Source organism: Spea bombifrons, chromosome 12 (assembly GCF_027358695.1).
Source record: "Spea bombifrons isolate aSpeBom1 chromosome 12, aSpeBom1.2.pri, whole genome shotgun sequence".
Classification (NCBI taxonomy): Eukaryota; Metazoa; Chordata; class Amphibia; order Anura; family Pelobatidae; genus Spea; species Spea bombifrons.
The window spans coordinates 10,061,368-10,079,876 of record NC_071098.1 but is presented as its reverse complement, the minus strand read 5'-3'; the positions used below and the strand labels follow the sequence as shown (position 1 = coordinate 10,079,876).

Here is an 18,509-nt window from a genome sequence, read left to right as displayed (position 1 = left end):
TGAACGCTCTGAAACTCTTACCGGTTTTCATTCTTCTGTTTTATTTAGTCTTTCTAATGAATGTTGATAAATCGTTCCCATTAATAAATACACTCAGGTCATACCACCCATACAGCTTTTTATACATCTAATTATTATTATTATTATTTATTATTATTAAATAATAATAATATACATCTGATCACCCCTACTACTCCTGTGTGAATGCTGCATATGCTGTCCAAGGTTAGGATGCAAATCTTTTGAAATCATTGGACTGTTCAATAAAATTGACTACTGAGAAACAGGCTTTCCTTTATTTAAATGTGAACAAGAATGATGTTTTGTAGCTAGATCAAAATGCGGTACTATTTTTATACAATATGTTTGCTGTGTTTGTAAAGCCAGTTGATGTGGTTACTTCTCAATGAATATATATATATATATTTTTTTGTACTATGCAAAGAAATTTAGGTCCGAAGAAGTACAGTGAATCAATAATGCATACTAAATAAAATGAGATTCTTAACTTGGAATGGTTTATCGCTTTTGTCCATTATTTGTAGGAATTAAGTGCTTTCAATTTGAGAATTTTACTCATCTGTGCGTTCCCTTTGTCCTTGTATTTTTGGGAATTAAGATAAAGAATGTCTAATTTTCATTATTTTGATCCTTAAGACACCAGATGGCACTATTTTTAATCGACGATTATCCGCTGATAATGGTTATAATCAATTTGAAATTTTTACATCTTTTATTGCTTATCATGGTGTGAGGTATTTGAATGCTTTCAATATCCTAATTATTTTAAAAGTTTTTTATTTTAATTCTATATCATTTCACAACCAAAAAGTTCCATTCTTCATAGCTGGATCCTGTTAATTAAAATGTTTAATTTAAAAAGTTAACTTAGATCTATGCATGCATATAAGTAAATCTCTGATTAGATTTTAGTTTAGGTTCTAATTTAGAATTTACCAAAATAGACATTAATTAAAGTAAAATAAAAATCCGTCAAATAAAAAATAGAACCCCCCCCAAAGTAAACCTTTACAATATATGTACATAATTGCCAAAAGAATATCCATCTGTATGATCGATTTTATATTTACATATAGCAATTAAACGGCCAGGTACTCTGCTACCGGCATCTCAGCTTCATGAATATGCGCAGGGCGGGAGATGCCTTGAGATGCCAAGGCAGCATCCTAACCACCTAGCACTTATTACTATGACCAGCCCAGATCACACCCTGATATTTCACCACCGACTTATACAACCTGATACGCAACAATTACTGACATCAGAGATTCAAGGAACTACGTGAATAAGAATGTTCAGCTGGATTCTAAAGAAGACAAATCATACAATTACAATTGGAACAGAATGTCGCCGTTTGAAATTCCACGATTTCTCTTATCATCCTACGGAGCCATGAATATTAAACAATGAAAGTTGGACACCCCAACGCATTTCACTTTGAATTAACTCAATTGCTTTTCTTGACAGGTATGAGTGGTATTGAGTTATTCAAGTATTTTTGATACGCTAATAAATTTTACTTGGCAGTAATAAACAACCTTCGTTAATAAAAAATAAACGATGCCGTCGCTCCATATGTATCGGGTGCTGCAGCGTGCCAGCGGCTCAATACGCCCTGCTGCTCGCTGCATGAGCATAAATGTGTGGCCGCTGATAGTGGTCATTTGGTAGCCATTGGCCTGAAAGTGTCAGGGCCGCCTCATCATCCTTGTCCGGCCCTGGATATAATCATAGATGGTGTTTTTTGCAATATGGCTGTAAAATGTATCAATATTTGAAGGATCTGCTACTAATTATGTGAAAAGTTAGTGCATCGGTTAACACAATAGGCGATTTCACCGTGTTCAGAGTCACGTATGAAAATCTCTAATCTTCTGTGACTAATAAATTTAACATTTTGTATGCAAACTAATATATAATCCGAATTCTGTACTTCCTTTAGTTTTTTTCCCCCCAATTGTTTTCTCTTTTATGAAACACCTGCTTTAGAGATTAGTTTGGGGATTTTCCTTTGTAATGGTACGAAGTGCTAAGAGCACCGCTATATAAATGTGTGATTATTTCGGTAAAAAGAATTGTGTTCATTAACCGTAAAATCCAAAATGCAAACGTGAATTATATGTTTTCTTAAGTTTCAAATTTCTCGAACTTGTTCTGGGTTTTGATTTTAAGCCAGAATTCGTACTGGGAGTTTTAGCGATTCTGACATTTGAAGGGTTTTGATTTTGGATGAAGACGCATAAATGTGTTATCACGGTGGCGGCCATCATAAATCAAGGTACTAAGCCACAAGGTTGATCCAACTTATTTGGCAACGCCTGCAAACTTCTAAACTTTTTTTTAATGATTACATTTAGATTAAATCTCTTTATTGGTTAAATCCAAGAGGTGGGTGGAATGTTCTCTGCTGCTGGCGATCCTAATAAGCTTAATATTTCCTTGCTAATTGTGACAAACATTCTATTAGTACCGAATATGGCAGCCAGAAAATTTGGACTGGTAAGAAGCCAGAAGTTATCCACACGTATACATAGGTGAAGCAATCTGATCCGTGGATTAACTCTTCTTAGATGAAGCAAACACACATTTAAAGGGACACTCCCATTGAAAAAATGGGTTTCTAGAAGTTCTAGGGTTAATCCATATTTCTGTTTAGATGTTAGCTTTTAGCTCTTTCAAAGTCTGTTAAATACAAGTTTTCGGTAAAAGAAATATCATTTGAATGCATTATCCATTGTGGGAGCATTTAGAGAAATAAAGTATTAATAAAGTAAAATAACCAAGATGAGTTCTTCAAAATTAAATGTAAAAGTATAACAATATCGTAAAAAAAAACAACTCTTTCATGACATACAATAAGATACAAACCAACCATCCCATTTTAAGTTGGACAGTCCTGCTTTTCGGTCACTGTCCTTCTGTACCACCAGGAAAACCACTGAACTAATTAATGAATTCCTTAATTTTCCAGCCATGGTGCTGCCTCTAACCGTAGAACCAGCCCTGCCTGCACTTCCTTATACATTTGACTATTCTATTCCTCTAATTGTTGTATATGTGTTAATTAATTTTGCTGACGCATACAAGGAAATAGAAGAAGATCGAAAGCTCGTTGGAGCAGGGCCCTCCTCACCTGTTGTTTCTGTAAGTCCTGTCTGGCCATTGTACACCCCTCAAAAAAATTAATTAAAAATAGAAAATGAAAAAAAGGTACTATATGTATATATATATATATATATATATATATATATATATATATATATATATATATATATATTCCCATCTGTTGTACAGATCTCTCCCACATAATCTGTTGTTATATTCTAGATATTTGATATTTGAGCAGAAATGTAATGTTTGTGTAACTTTGTTCATACACATGGATATTGCTACACGTCTGTGCCTTGTGATATGTGGGTTTTTAATGCACATTGTTGCAACAGCACAGACCTCAATGATTTCATAGATCCGTGGGCCGGTCAGGGATATCAGAGGATCGGTCTAGACAACCGATGAACCCCATTGCCCGCAAAAGCAGAACACTGTCCAAAAATGGATGACCCCTTTGTCCGCAGAAGAATAATACCCAACAAAATTGTGCCCTTACAATGATCTAGATTATAATCTTGTCTGAGCAGCGCCCTCCTTACATTTTGTTTCTGTAAGTGAAAATTGTTATGTGATGTTCTACTTTTTTTTGTCCTGTTTACCCATTGTACAGCACAGCAGGAGATGATGGCGCTTTATATATAAGTAAATAATAATACAACAAAAAATCATGACTGTGCAATGGAAAATCCAGGCACATTCACTGATAGACTAACAGTATAGATAATATTTATTTAAAAAATACAAATAAATAGTTTTTCTTGTTGTAAGGTAGCTGAGCTGGCAAATGTGGGCAAATGTGCCTGGAGTCGCAATTGTGAAAACTTGTAAATGCATGAGAGCATTAACCTTACCTATAACCACAAAGCCAAACTGGGGGTGACAAAGCGGCCCTGGCACTTTAAGGCCAGCGGCCACCAAATGACCTACATGTGGCGGCCATGGATATGTATAACTTGTTAGTCTAGTTGTGCAAATATATATAGATAGATAGATAGATAGATAGATAGATAGATAGATAGATAGATAGATAGATTATATCTATGTGTGAATTCAAACAAGTGCAAAGTTTTTAGTGCCATTTAAGAATTCTAGGCAGACATACAGAATTCTTTGCCCACTGTTACACGAGTGCCCTCATTTAGATATCCTTACTACTTTATAGATATATTTTAACACAGTAAAGGGTGACATTGCGTGAGCCACCAAGCTGATCAGTGCAGAATAGGAGATTCTCTAAGAATATGTATAATGATTTAGTATGTTTATGGAGCATAGTACAACAAGCAAAATAAAATAAAATAAGCTTTTTATGGAGTAATGGAAAGGCCAATTCATTATAAAGAACGTTGTTTTTGAAGTTTAGGAATAAACTCAGATGACTGCATTTGACTCGGCTCCAACCAGGGCAAGATGATATAAGATGGGATGGTAGTTGGAAGCTGGACATAAGCTGGAGCCCAATCTTGATTTTCCTTTTTTTTTTTTAATTAAAAATAAATGTAATTAAATATTAATTAAAGGACCAGGACCTAACCCACGAGGAACAGCAGGTGTACCTTTCTACCCCCCAGGGGTAAAAGCATCTGAAGGGGGCTATAGCTTGTTTACTGTGGGAATTATTTTACAGAAATCAAAGCTCTAAATGTGAAGGTAAAAAAAATCCAAAGTGACACAAAGTCAAAACAGCTGAAGAAAAACATGGTGTATTTATGTTCCGCAAAACGTAGAAAACTAAGAGTACATCTTAAAACAGATGTGTCTCTGGGCATGCAGATGTGCGTATAGCGGTTTACATCAGTGTCTCTGTTTAGACTATGTGGCTGATTCATCAAACTATGTTTGAGTTGATACAGCTGTTCCAGCTCTGGCTTCCATTCAAGTCCTTGCCAGTTGCACCCTTAGTCTTTCTAGATGCAGAAACATAAGCCTCTACAAACCTGTCAATGGCTGTGCTTTACAGTAACTCTCAACAGGTTCCTTGGTCCAGAAAAATAATCTGCCTAACTTATTCACCTGGACACCAAGTCATTGAAGCCGGGGTTTTACTGGAACTGTTTTAAACTTGTGACCTCAGTGGTGCCAAATCTATAAAAAGGTACAACTTACTGGAGAACAAAATCAGAGAGGGTCCTTCAGATATGTTTTATCCACTGTAGATATCAAATATATATATATTTTTCTTGATTCTCACAATATTTCTTTGTTTCTCGGCCACACTGCTGACAAATTTCCCACTATTCTGTTATTAGAAGCTACAAAACACAAGTTAAATGCACAATTTACATCTGTTTTACTTAATGCAGATATTAACCCCTTATTATCTAATATTCTGCTCGTATGTGTATGAAAACAGAAAAACGTAGTAAGAAATCAGGGGTAGGCAAAGTCCATACCTGGACACCAGTGTCTGGGACAAAGCCTGTGGAACTCATTGTTGCTTATGGAGCGTTTTGACAAATGTCCTTCACAAAGAGTGCTGCTGGCCATCTCTGAAATAAATTCATAGAGCTTGTAAGAAGAAGAAAAGAAAATGTTTTATCTCTTTATTATGAGCATGGAGGTAATGGTGGTTTGATCTGCTTTTGTGGGCTCCAAAAATACTTAGAACATGAGGCCAATATGAACCCCTGGTCAACGTCCACCACTTTTGTTGTAGAAGTGGATATTGTCTGTCTTCAGACAAGCACATTTGTGACATTATACATGACAGCATTCATTTCCGTGAATCTTCTCACATTTGAAAGGGTATTGTAATATCAGCCGACGAGAAGGCATGCAAATCAAAAATATGGCAAACTTTACTTGTAAACATGTGCCAGGAATTTCCCCAGCGCGGTAACGTGTTTCTACGTTGGATCGTTTTTAACAACAGCTGCACTATAAGGAGGAAAACTCCTTAAATTTCCTCAGCTATGTTAATGGTCGAGGCTGACAGGTATGCAAACGTCTTGGCCTTCAAAGTTAATGCGGAACCATAAGCCCCAGATAACAATCTTTCTTCAGTAACTGTAGAACTAATCAAGATTCATTTCTCTTTTCAGGAAAAGGAGATGCTATCAACTACACAGGCATTTTTATTACAAAATTGTTTCTGTCTCACTCCTTCTCTCACTCCTATAAGACCCCTTTTAGAGTCAGTAAAATGAAGCCACAAAAAATGACTTTACATCCTGGATTTAGAGGGTATCGTGTATCCGCAGGAATATCCTCCCTTGAATTCCAGACATGTGAAAAAATAGAGTTAAACAATAATCGTACGGCACTAGACGGATATTTGAATATCAGGAGTTTATGCCAGTGTGTGGTGTGGAGGGCTTTGGTGCGATGAAGTCTACGTTCAGTAGATGACTGATCCATGTATAGTGCTAACCACATCTCTATTAAGGCTCAAGTTTTTGGGGGACAGGGGGCTGTTTTTGTGAATTTTCTGATAATAATAGTAGGAAGCAAGGACAGGCAGCTACATTCTTAACGAAGGATAATTGACTAAATGTCTGATGAGCAACATTGGCTTCCACGATCCGTGTCACACATACTGGTGTCTAGGTCTAGGTCTACCCCGGCCATGATGCCAATTATATTGAATTATACATTGATTTCAAATGATTTCCCCGCTCATTTATACCCATTCTCAAAATACATAGCTTCCAAGAACGGCAAAAGACAGCAGATTTATCTAAACTATCCCTGAACATAATGGTGGTATTATTGACTCATAATGGTGGTATTATTGACTCTTTATGTTTCAAAACTATTCCTTAGCTTTCTTTGGGGGGCTGCTGTGATTTGTAGAAAGTCCCCATCTAGTCTGCCCGGTTTTCCTGATGTAATGAATCAGACCTTAATCAGTCTTTGGTCTCGTCTTATATTCAGGAGCCAAATGCCTATCCCATGCATGTTTAAATTATTTTTAAACCACTTCCGCTAAAAAAAAAATTTAAGAAAATTATCTAATTTCCCCATTATTTCATCCATGTCATGTTTTTAAATCACCCTGAAGTGTTTTTTCCCCAGAAAAAGTAAAACTATATTTCTGCACAGGAGAGTTGAGTTCTGTGGTCAGCAGTAAGACGGCTGCAGTCATATAAAACTTTCCTAAAGTCTAGTCTATGGTCGGTATTCCTGTATGTGAAGTAGACTCGGACTATTGACCCCCATGCCTTATGCTTCACACCAAAGGCAAGTAAAACAGGTAACTTAGAAGTTTATATACCCCGTGAAGAAAACTAATGAATAACAGTCCAAACCAAACCTCAGTTTTTCCTTCCATGAGGCTCATTTGTCGGCCTATCTGTTTTTTCGCTCATGGACCCTGACTCACAGTGATGGGATCATATGACCTGCATGAGTGCTCAGAGAACAGCACCCACGTAATGCGTTGTCCGTGGAGCAGGACATTTGGGCATCATGGTGGCTGGTGAACTGATTGAGTTGGTAGCACATGACCCCAGAATCTTTCATATCTCACCCTAGCCATCTCTTCATTTTTTGAATTTTCCCCTAAGCTCCGTTTACTATTCACACCGTTATGTCTTTAGTAAATTGTATTACTAATATTTATAAACCTACAACTAGCGGTAATACGGGCAGCTGAGAAACAAAACATTCGACGTCTAACGTCATTTCATCGTTTCCAAAAAGTACCTGGCTATTACTCTCTTTAGGGATTTTTTCCCATTATGGTAAATATATTTGAATGTAGTTTTTTTTACAATTTATTTCTCTGAGCTTTCGAATTCCAGGGGATAATAAACTCAGACGGTTCCCCCCTAAATATCTACTTGTCTGGCCCTCAGTGCTGTTTCTCCCTGTCTTGGCAAATATCCCAGACAAAAAGTGATTTATCTAGCGCAGTAAAGGATTAATCTTTTACTAAACGAAGCGAATGCATTTGTCCTACTTGCAGGTTTCTCATTGGATTCTGACAGCGGTCTTTAACGCGTATGCTGAAGATGAGACCTTCTCCATCCAATGCTTTTTGAGCCTGGAAATGACCCCACTGCTTAATGTTACCTGTTTCTGTTATATATATATATATATATATATATAGAATGTGCATTAAAGGGGCAGTTTAATGTCCTTAACATAATCTACATCCTCTGATCTCAGCTTTATTTCAATGCATGACCAAACGTATGTGGATATCTGACCATCACACCTATAGGGGCTTGTTGGACACCCCATTTCAAAGCCATGGGCATTAATATGGATTTGCCCCACTCCCCTTTGCAGCTATAACAGCCCTCCACTTTGTAGAGTTCCTGTGGGGATTTTTGCCCCTACAAATGATGTTGGACGAGACGCCCGGCTCACAATCTTTGTTCCAGTTCATCCCAAAGGTGTTTTATGGGGTTGAGGTTAGGGCTCCGTGCGGGGTGGTCAAGTTCTTCCACCCCAAACTTATCCAACCATGTCTTTATGGACCTTGCTTTGTGCTCTGCGGCACGCTCATGCTGGAATAGAAAAAAACTTCTAGATATTGAAGCGTGATTCATCACTCCAGAGAACGTTTCCCCTGCTCCAAAGCCCAGTGGCGGTGGCTTTACACCACTTCAGCCAACACTTGGCATTGTGCATAGCGGCTGCTCAGCCATCAAAACCCATTTCACGAAGCTCCCGACACATAGTGCTTGTGCTGACGTTACTCGGAACTCTGTAGTGAGTGATGCTACAGAGACTACGCGCTTGAGCACTCAGTGGCCCCACTCTATGAGTGTGCGTGGTCTACCACGTCGTGGCTGAGCTGTTGTTACTCGTAGACAATTCCAATTACAATAATAGCACTTACAGTGGATCAAGACCAGAAATGTCCTATTTTAGGACTGAGCTCTTCAGTACGACCCGTTCTGCGTCTGCCGATGTCTATAGAGAGGGCAGCCTAGGTGATTTTACAAACCCGCTAGCAATGAGTGCTGCCGAAACATCTACGAGGGGTTTCCACATACTTTCGGTCATATAGTGTAACATTCTGAAATCACAGCAGAAGTGTATAAGATTCCTGCCTGCATGTTTATTGTATTTATTAATCTGTTTGTATAATAATAATAACACGGAGAAGTTTAGAGAATTGGTGAAATGCTGCAGAACACATGAATTCTGTCCAATTTTAATTTGTTATCAGGGAAACACCCCTATTTTTGGCTGTAGAATTTACTTTTTCATTTAATAAAAATTCCATTTTTTTAATCCAATGGCTGTGAGTTAAACGTGCCCCAAATTCTAGCAGATGACATGTTCTAAACAGAATGTTGTGTAATCGCAATAATATGTGAGCTTTGCATAGAATCACTTGAAGGGATTGGATGAAGCGTCATATATCTAATAGTACATTCCGGAGCCAGATTTCCAATTAGTTGAATTCACTCTATACAATTATACAAGAGCTTTATCTATAGTTTTCAGCCTCCGTATGTTTACATCATATTTAATGTATGTGTATATATTAAAGAAAGTCTCTCACCTTTTGTGAATGTAGAGCCGCAACATACCTCCCAACTGTCCCGCCGAGCTGACACACTGTCCTACTTTTGCAAGCAGTGGGGATCATAGTGGGGATCCTCTGATCTCCCCTGACCGGACCACCATGCTGCGAAAGGGATAGGGGTCTGTGCTGCTGACTACCAAGAAGCCAGCGATATATATATATATATATATATATATATATCATCTCCCTCCATGTAATATACTCAACCTCCAGTGCTGGCTCAGTAAACACTGCGGGCGAGGGCCTGTTTGTTCTGCTCTGCGCATGTGCTGAAAGCTTTCCTGCTTCAAGCAGCCAATAAGTGTCAAAAAAGTTTTTTTTCTATTTTAAAATGCATTCTTCTTTAGAGTGGGGGCCCGGACATTAGACTGTCCCTTAAAACAATTTATTTTATACGGAATTTTGAAAGGTAATGCTGTGGGACCCTGCGATACACTCATACTCAGAAAACATTTCCGGGTTATAGAAAAGAGAAGCATCGGGCGAGGAAAGAAGAATTGGGAATTTGAGGCTAAAGGGACACGTAACAGGTATGACCTCAGCACACTACCGCTCAAAGGTTTGGGGTCACCGCTGCAACATAATTGCAAAAGCATTTTCTGATGATCAATTGGAACACAGGAGTGATGTGAGTGATAAAGGGCCATTGGAAGACAGGAGTGATGGGAGTGATAAAGGGCCATTGGAAGACAGGAGTGATGTGAGTGATAAAGGGCCATTAGAACACAGGAGTTATGGGAGTGATAAAGGGCCATTGGAACACGGGAGTGATGGGAGTGATAAAGGGCCATTGGAACACGGGAGTGATAGGAGTGATAAAGGGCCATTGGACCGCTGTATTTATGATACATTTGATGTTATTTTATTTGACAAATCTTGCTTTTTTGTCCCAAAAACAAGATTTCTTAGTGACCCCAACCGTTGGAACAGCAGTGTGTATACTGTTTGTGAATGGTTGTATGTTGTATAAGAGGCCCAGCTGATCGCTGAAGCAGGCTCTGTGTGTAAGTGGCCCTTGGTCAGCGCAGGCCCCTTACATTGAAAGCACCAGCCTGGCGCAGAAAAGTTTGCCAATAACGTATTACTGAAGTTTATGGCACTGAAAAGGTTAAGCCCTTCATGACGGCATAGCACATCACACGCAAAAACTTTTTCACCTTAAAATTGCAATGGTAACCATGCCTGAGCCCCACTCTTCCACCTCTGCTGGCAGGTTTCCCCACGTATCTACCACCCTCTCAGTAAAGTTTTAAAAAAAAATTAGGGAAGTCCACACGCTTGGTAAAGAAGGGGTTAAACTATCTGGCGCGATTACTGAGGGTTAATGTCACAGCTGCTTCTCCGCCTCGCACGTGTATCGACGATTGGGCGTGCCCTTGGATCAGGGGGTGGGGCCTATCTGCGCCGGGCGCTATTAGAAGGCGCCTGAGGCGGATGGAGGGAAGGCGGGAGTTTGGCTGGTCTGCAAGGCGGAGCGGAAGGCAGGAGGGTTTGGCTGTGTTGTCGAGTTTTCTCGCGAGCGTGTTTCTCGTTTACTCCTCCTCACTCGGCGCTACAGGGTGAGAGAGCTCGCGGACACCGTGAGAGGGGCGGTGGGAGGTTGTCACTGTGCCTCCGGGGACTGACGTCATTTGGGGGAGACAGAAGGATTGGCCGAAGGGGGGCCGCAGCCCCTCAGTCACCCACACGCACTTCCAGCGGGGGCGCCAGGGAGGTTAGTTCCTTACCCCGGTGCTTGAAAGCTGCACCGTCGGCGGGCGGAAGAGGAGCGACCCGTTTTCGAGACACCGGGTGGGCAACCTGGAGGGGGCTCGGGCTCGTCCGGCAGCAGGCCAGGTGTGTCTGACTTCCCTGTGTTGGCTCTGGATCCCTGAGTGGAGGAGAGAGGCTTCCTGTGCTACGTCTCCCTTTCTGGGGCTCGGTCAGAGCGGCAGCCCATCTGTGCAGCTGTGTCTGGACCATATGTACAGCGGGCAGAGATAACAGGCCAGGGCTCCGGGGGGCTCTACACCTCAGGGACTGTCTGTTAATCTTATACCGGGGGCCTTCAACCTCTTTTCAGCAATAACTTGTTCTTGTTACAGCATAACCGGATGTGTTTGTGTGACCGGGTGATAAACGGCTATGCATCTGTGCACCAACTACCGTGTTACATCAACTATTTTCCTTTAAAATACTGGTTCCGATACCTTGGAAGGTGTTGATTTAATCGATTCAGTACTGGTGTCTCTATAGAACAGATCTGTTATGTAACAAGTTACCTGGCAGGATTTAAGCGGAACCCATTTTCAGTTTCATTCTGCTTTATTAGCTGCTCTCCAGCCCGAGCTCACAGCATCCTTACCATTTACATAACGTGCTGCTCCCAGTAGTTCCAGTTAATCCCGCCATAAAGCAATCGTCAGAACTGGGATCTTTGTACTATGGCCAGTAAATGACCTTCTGATATCCTTCCATAAAGCCTTCCCGCTATATGATCTGTCTTGGTAATCATTGTTCAGCCTTATGCACCTTTACCAGGAGTGCTTCTCTGCAGATCATGGCCTGACTGGCTTTGTAATCTTAACTAATATCTGCTAAAATAATATTTTAATTTACTGTACAGGACAAAAGTCAATATTAAGTAGGCTAGCACTGATATGGGTAGAGCTAACTCTATTGGCATTGTGATTATCATTTGTCTAGTAAATATTTGTGGTGTTGTGTGCTTAAGAAAGTGATTGTTTAACCCTATTCTTGATTTTTAGCAGCTTTTTTATTTTTGTTGACCAAATAGCTTCTTTCTCTTGTGAATCTAACAATGCAACTTAATCTGAGGTCTAAATCTGTCTTGGTTTTTGGAGCAGTATAATATTTGGCTATGAGGGCCCACGGTCCCATGACTTACACCTGCTTGCTGTGAGTGATGTGACAGCCTGTCAGTGCAAGTACAAGAAATCAGTTGGCCTTCTTTTGTTTAGGAACGCGGTGTCATTCATTGTTTGACAAATCTTACCAGAGACTGGGAGTGAAACAAATGTTGAGTGACAAATACTTTGTAGCAGCTTTAGTGTAAGGGCTTTCTGCAATAGAGCTGAAGCTAACTAACCGGTGTTTCCAGAAGCCACCGTCTTGCAGAAAGCTTTGGGAAATAGATGATGGCGGAGAGCTCACCGATGAAGTCCTGTACCGCCTTAAAAATCATGCGAGGCATTTCTAGTGTGTATTTCTTTAAATGTGGGAATGTGCATGGCTTTTAATTTCCCCAAAAAGCTGTCACAGTAGCCGGTTGGTGGTGTTTAAGCCCAAAAACCTGCTGATATGTCAAAGCGCAAACGGCTGTATGTGGCAGAGTGCTATCCTGTGACAGTCGGCGTGTATGTGTGTACTGCTCGGTGCTCTAGACTCAGACAGGAATGGTGGATATTATAATGTTGGGATGTGTAAGGTAATGCATTCTCAGTTTTAAACCAGGTACAATGTGGAAGTTCTATGGTAGACCCAATACTATCTGTACAGTTATTCCTTGTAAAAATTCACTTTAGTGAAAACAGTGCATGGTTTCCTTGATCATAGTGAGACCTTTGTCATACTAACATGTATATGAGAATACTTTAAGAATGACTCTTCTAAGGGTTGTTGACAAGTCCTTTCTCAATAAGGAATACAAACTGGTATTTTAAATCTAGCCTAATTCATGCAAAATGTGATGTCTGTTGTGAGTTCGCTTAATATTGTAGCTACCTCCTAATAACTAGATAAATATCACCTTTACTCTAAACTCCTCCTGCCCAATATTAAAAGCTAATGAGGCCACCTGTAGTTCTAAAACTGTATTAACAGGATTACGTTTGCTGTACAAATTGTGTGGGTTTTTCTCTTGTGCATGTGTTTTGGAATTTATTGAGACATGGTACTGCTTTGGATGCACACTGAGAATGCCATGATGGAGCTGGTAGCTTGGAGTGCCCCCTGCCCTCTAAACATGATTTTAAGTGGCCTTAACCCTTCCTAGGAAGGGACAAGAAGATCCAGCCCTCCTGCAGGCCTTCTGGCTGCCGAGCGAAGGAAGGTGCCACATATCCCTTTAGAAGTGTGGCCTCTGAAGAAACAAAACGGTAGACCTGGAGTCCACCAAGGCTCTGGTTTTTTTTTCTTTCCTCTCAGAGCTGCCAACATTGGGGTTTCAATAAAAATATGTAAATGGCTACTATGTCAACTTCCCTATGTTTCAGGGAAGTCTCTTAATGAGTCAGAGGCAGAAGATACACAGCTACATGGTTGGCTTCAAAAACACAGAAGCCAATCAGAATGCATCAATCGGCTTAGAATAAAAATATCAGCTAGCTTTGTTTTGTAGGGTGCAGTGAATGAGAATGTTCTCCTGCATCTTTGTTCTTAAAGGTGAAGTCTTACAATCTGCTGGCCTGTAGATATTGTGATATTTGGGAGGATTTCACAGTTCAAACATTACACGTGATTATTTTATTACGATGCTAATGATATCCTGTAATCCAAGCTTTCATTAGTCCGTTTCCTTGTCTCGCTAGACTGAAACATTGTTTACCACAAGGCTATGGTAACTGCGAAAATGCTGTTGTCGGACACGATGACACAAATACTTTAAAGGCGCATGCTGGCAGTGCTGTGTTTAGTGCTTTGGGATGCATTTCATAAAAAGCTGTTCTAGAGCATTATGTAACTATTCCCCCCACACACACATGGTAACATGATCATGTATGTGGTTAATCGGGAACAGTTATCTTTTGGTAAAATGTAATCAAAATGCGTGTTTGCCTTAAAGGCTATCACAAACCCCTGTATATCATAGGTATGAACAGATTTTAAGGAAAACACTTTGTTCATCCAACTGAACTCTCATTCTGGGAAACCATCTGCTTATCTGGCGTCGCACTGCCTGTCCCTTGTGTGTTCTCTGTTTTTGTCTGATGTGGTGCAAGGCTTCATTTCTTGGTCTTTAAATGGTTAACTCAGGTTGTGTCTCTTGTGTCTTACAACAGACTGGCAGAAACAAGTATATTTGTAGTTTATGCTTCATCAGTCCAAAGATTTTCTGATATGGCCAGATTAAAAAAAAAAAAACACAGGTAGCCAAACTACCTCGATTGTCAGCGGTTCTGCAGATCTGTCTGCACCGGCAGTGATCTGTAAGCAATCCAATGACTGGATTCACATACTGTCTGGTGTGCATAAAACCTAGTCTCTAGCCCATGTGATATCTGTAAGCTGCATCTGCTTGCAAGGTAGTAGATACAGGGGGTGGTTCCAGGCTCAACTGGTGTGTGAAAGACATCTTGCATTGTTGTGGGACGAGTTCACTGCATCTGTCTACAATAAGCCCATGTCCTTGAAATGACAAGTCTATTTGTGCAGTTCTAAGAACAGTCTGGCAGTAGAACATTCTTTTGCTCGGTGTGGCGTAAACTACTCTCGAGGGTCTGTCTAGAACAAGACTGCTGAAACATTTTGGCGCTTTAACTATAAAAGTTGAAAGGGATGTGTCTTAAATCAACCTCTATTGCAACCCTTATGGGGAGGGGGGTATAATATTGCCCTCTTCAGGCCCATGTGCTACAACTAAGCTTTAGTAGCGCAGTTACAGCGGTAAAACTGCTCACTCGGGGTCAGGACTTCTAAATGAGTGGGAATGAATTTCCAGGACCACTTATCTCTGGATGTATAGATGGTAAACACTCATGCAGGTTCTTCTGCTCTTCTACTATATGTAACAAACATACTTGATTCACGGTTCTTGGGAATGGTAAGACCTTATACTTCCTATGTTTATAGGGTTTTTACATTCAGTTTGGCATGCATCCGATTGGGTCTTGACAATGTTAATATTTGTTTTGTGAAACATTTTTTGAGAAAACCCAAATGAATGGGGCGGGAGGTCAACTGCATGTTTGTTAGACTGCTGGCTATTCTCCATTCTATAACTGCTAAAGGAAGAGTCCCTGTAAAAACCAAGTGAGCAGTGGGAGTTCACTTGGGTTGTGGTGAAAGGTTGTGTTGCAAATGCCCTATGGAATACTGACCTAGTTGTTCAAATATTCTGGTTCTTGTGCAATCAAAGAAATGTACCCTTTATCTTGTTTCGTAATAATATAGATTAAATGGTCATGGCATTGTTGCATATTTTTTTTATTAATGTGGCTGAGTGCCTGTAGGGTATAATCGTGCTCTGCATGACTCCCACTTTCTAAGCACCTTTATCCTTTTAATTCCAGTGCCGCTGTTGGCTTGTAAGTTGGACAACCTATGCATAGAAATCTGTGTAGAATGGTTTCATTTCTAAATGAAATGCTTCTAGTTGTCCTTAATGACTGTGTTCAGTGAAGCAAACCGTAAAACTTACACCTAATCTGCTTCTGCACTCGCTGTCTAGCTAATATTTAACTTCTATCTCCATGCAGGGCAGCCAGGCCTACAGATCAGTTTTTCCTGACTCTTCATTGGAGAGGAACAACTAAGGGGCCTGGTTAACTGAATGCGCTTGACCTTTGGATTTATAAAGTGAGACTGCAGTGGAACATGGGTCAGAAGGTGACTGGAGGTATAAAGACAGTGGACATGAGGGACCCTGCGTACAGGCCACTGAAGCAAGATCTCCAAGGACTTGACTACTGCAAACCAGCCAGACTTGATTTGTTGTTGGATATGCCTTCGGTGCCTCACGAAGTTCAACTTCAGCACTCCTGGAATAACAATGATCGGTCGCTAAATGTATTTGTCAAAGAGGATGACAAACTTGTATTTCACCGGCATCCGGTGGCACAGAGTACAGATGCGATCCGGGGCAAAATTGGCTACACGCGAGGTCTGCATGTGTGGGAAATTACATGGGTTATGCGACAGAGGGGGACTCATGCTGTTGTTGGTGTAGCTACAGGGGATGCTCCTCTACATTCTGTGGGTTACACTACTCTAATAGGAAGCAATGGAAAGTCATGGGGATGGGACCTTGGTCGGAACAAACTATACCATGATGGCAAAAACCAGCCAAGTAGGACATACCCTGCTTTTTTGGAACCAGACGAAACCTTTATTGTACCAGACTCCTTCTTAGTTGTTTTAGATATGGACGATGGCACCCTGAGCTTTATTGTGGATGGACAGTACATGGGCACAGCATTTCGAGGACTCAAAGGAAAAAAGCTGTATCCTGTTGTGAGTGCAGTTTGGGGTCACTGTGAAATCCGAATGCGTTACTTAAATGGCCTTGATCGTAAGTATAGTCTTAGTTTATTAACTTGTGGTGAAATATGCTGCCGTAAAAGAGCATTGCAAAGGTACCAGAGAAATGCAGGTTAACTTTGTCATAAGAATAGGCCTCTTTCCTACAGGGTGCCCACAGCCCTTGACTCCATGGCCTACTGGAAGCATGGAACACCTAATGTTAGCTACCTACATAGATTGATGGTGTTACAAACAGGCATTCAAGAGGAATAATTTAAAGTGACTGCTAGGTTGGAAAGGAAAAGTGCCTGAATCCTGGGGAGACTTGATCTCTTTAGCAAGTAGATTAGTATAGAAAACACAATTTCAACAGCACAACACTGATATTAATGCTAAGTTATCCAAAGCAAACTCTATTCAATGTTGAATGGTATTCCCTCTTTAGAGCTGATTTGTTGCATTCCTAAACACTTTTCAGTTGAACTGTGAGTGCACTCGCGCTGTCACATGCTCTTTAATGCATATCCTTCCCCCCTAAATAGCCTGTAGACAACTCAGGTCGGGGTCGGAGCATGTGTGGAAAGTGCTGCCATTGATCACCAGAACTGAATCTGTTTAAGTATCTAATAACCATGCAATGTGTAATTGAGGAAAAAAAATGCTTTCCCAAATGACCAATTTTCCCTTCAGTACACTAAATAAACCCATGTAGTGCAGATTAAAATAGGTAAGGTAGACTCAAATAGGGCAGAACTCATGTGATCCGATTTTTGGTTTAATTTGCAGGCAAAAAACACCCTCTGGGTAGACTTCATGGACCTCATGGTGAGATTTTGAGGTTCAGTTTGTGAACTTTAATGACTTGTCTTAGTGCAGCTGCAAACAGTTGAGATTTTCCAGTGTCATGTTAGTGCGCATGAAGTTATAACTCCTATACGTTTACCTTTTCAGAAGCGTGAAGTTAAAGGATTAATTTTCCCACAAATGCATAACTTAACTTTTTTACTCCCTTCCTTCAGCTGAACCTTTGCCACTGATGGATTTGTGTCGAAGATCTGTTCGTCTAGCATTGGGAAAAGACAGACTGAATGAAATTCAAACACTTCCATTACCAGCATCTCTTAAAGGATATCTGCTCTATCACTGACAGTGCTGTGGGCAGCCCCAGGCAATGGCTGTCTCTGGACTGAGTAAACGCACACCCCCCTGCCGTGCTACTATGCCTCCCAGTGGATCAAACTTGTCCCTAGATTGTTCTTTGGTAGGAAGATAAGGGTACCATCTCTTCACATGCATGCGTCCAACTTCAAAAATACCTCCAAGGTTTGCTTTTCGTTTACAGTTTGAGTGTTGCATGTGACTTTAAGCCAAGTATGTAATGACCAACATTGTTAGTTTTTAAACTCTAAATGCTCCTACAGAGGTTTTGATGACCCTCAACTGTAAATCTATTTTCTCAAGTTTTTTTTAAACGTATGTCTTGTCCTTTTAAACTGTTTTTGTGCCTCAAAACACTAAGGGGTAGCCTTACAGAGCCAATTACAAATGCTGTGGCTTTAAGTGAAGCGGCTATCACATTCTGGTTGGACTGTGGTAATCTTTCATTTAGCACATTTCTATACGCATCAGTGCAATAGAACTGCTTAAAAATAAATGGTGGGCCCTCTTTATTTAGAAACTATGAATTTATATTCAGCTCATAACTTAAATGTAT

General features: G+C 40.4%; 1 protein-coding gene across 1 annotated transcript; it reads left to right on the top strand.

Moving 5' to 3' along the window:
• Positions 1-11,144: 11,144 nt before the first annotated feature.
• SPSB1 (splA/ryanodine receptor domain and SOCS box containing 1) lies at positions 11,145-18,271 on the top strand. The gene is made up of 3 exons (XM_053452022.1): positions 11,145-11,452; positions 16,033-16,844; positions 17,815-18,271. Exons 2-3 carry the CDS (start codon positions 16,151-16,153, stop codon positions 17,940-17,942), a joined length of 822 nt encoding a protein of 273 aa, XP_053307997.1. The 5' UTR covers positions 11,145-11,452; positions 16,033-16,150; the 3' UTR covers positions 17,943-18,271.
• Positions 18,272-18,509: the final 238 nt, after the last annotated feature.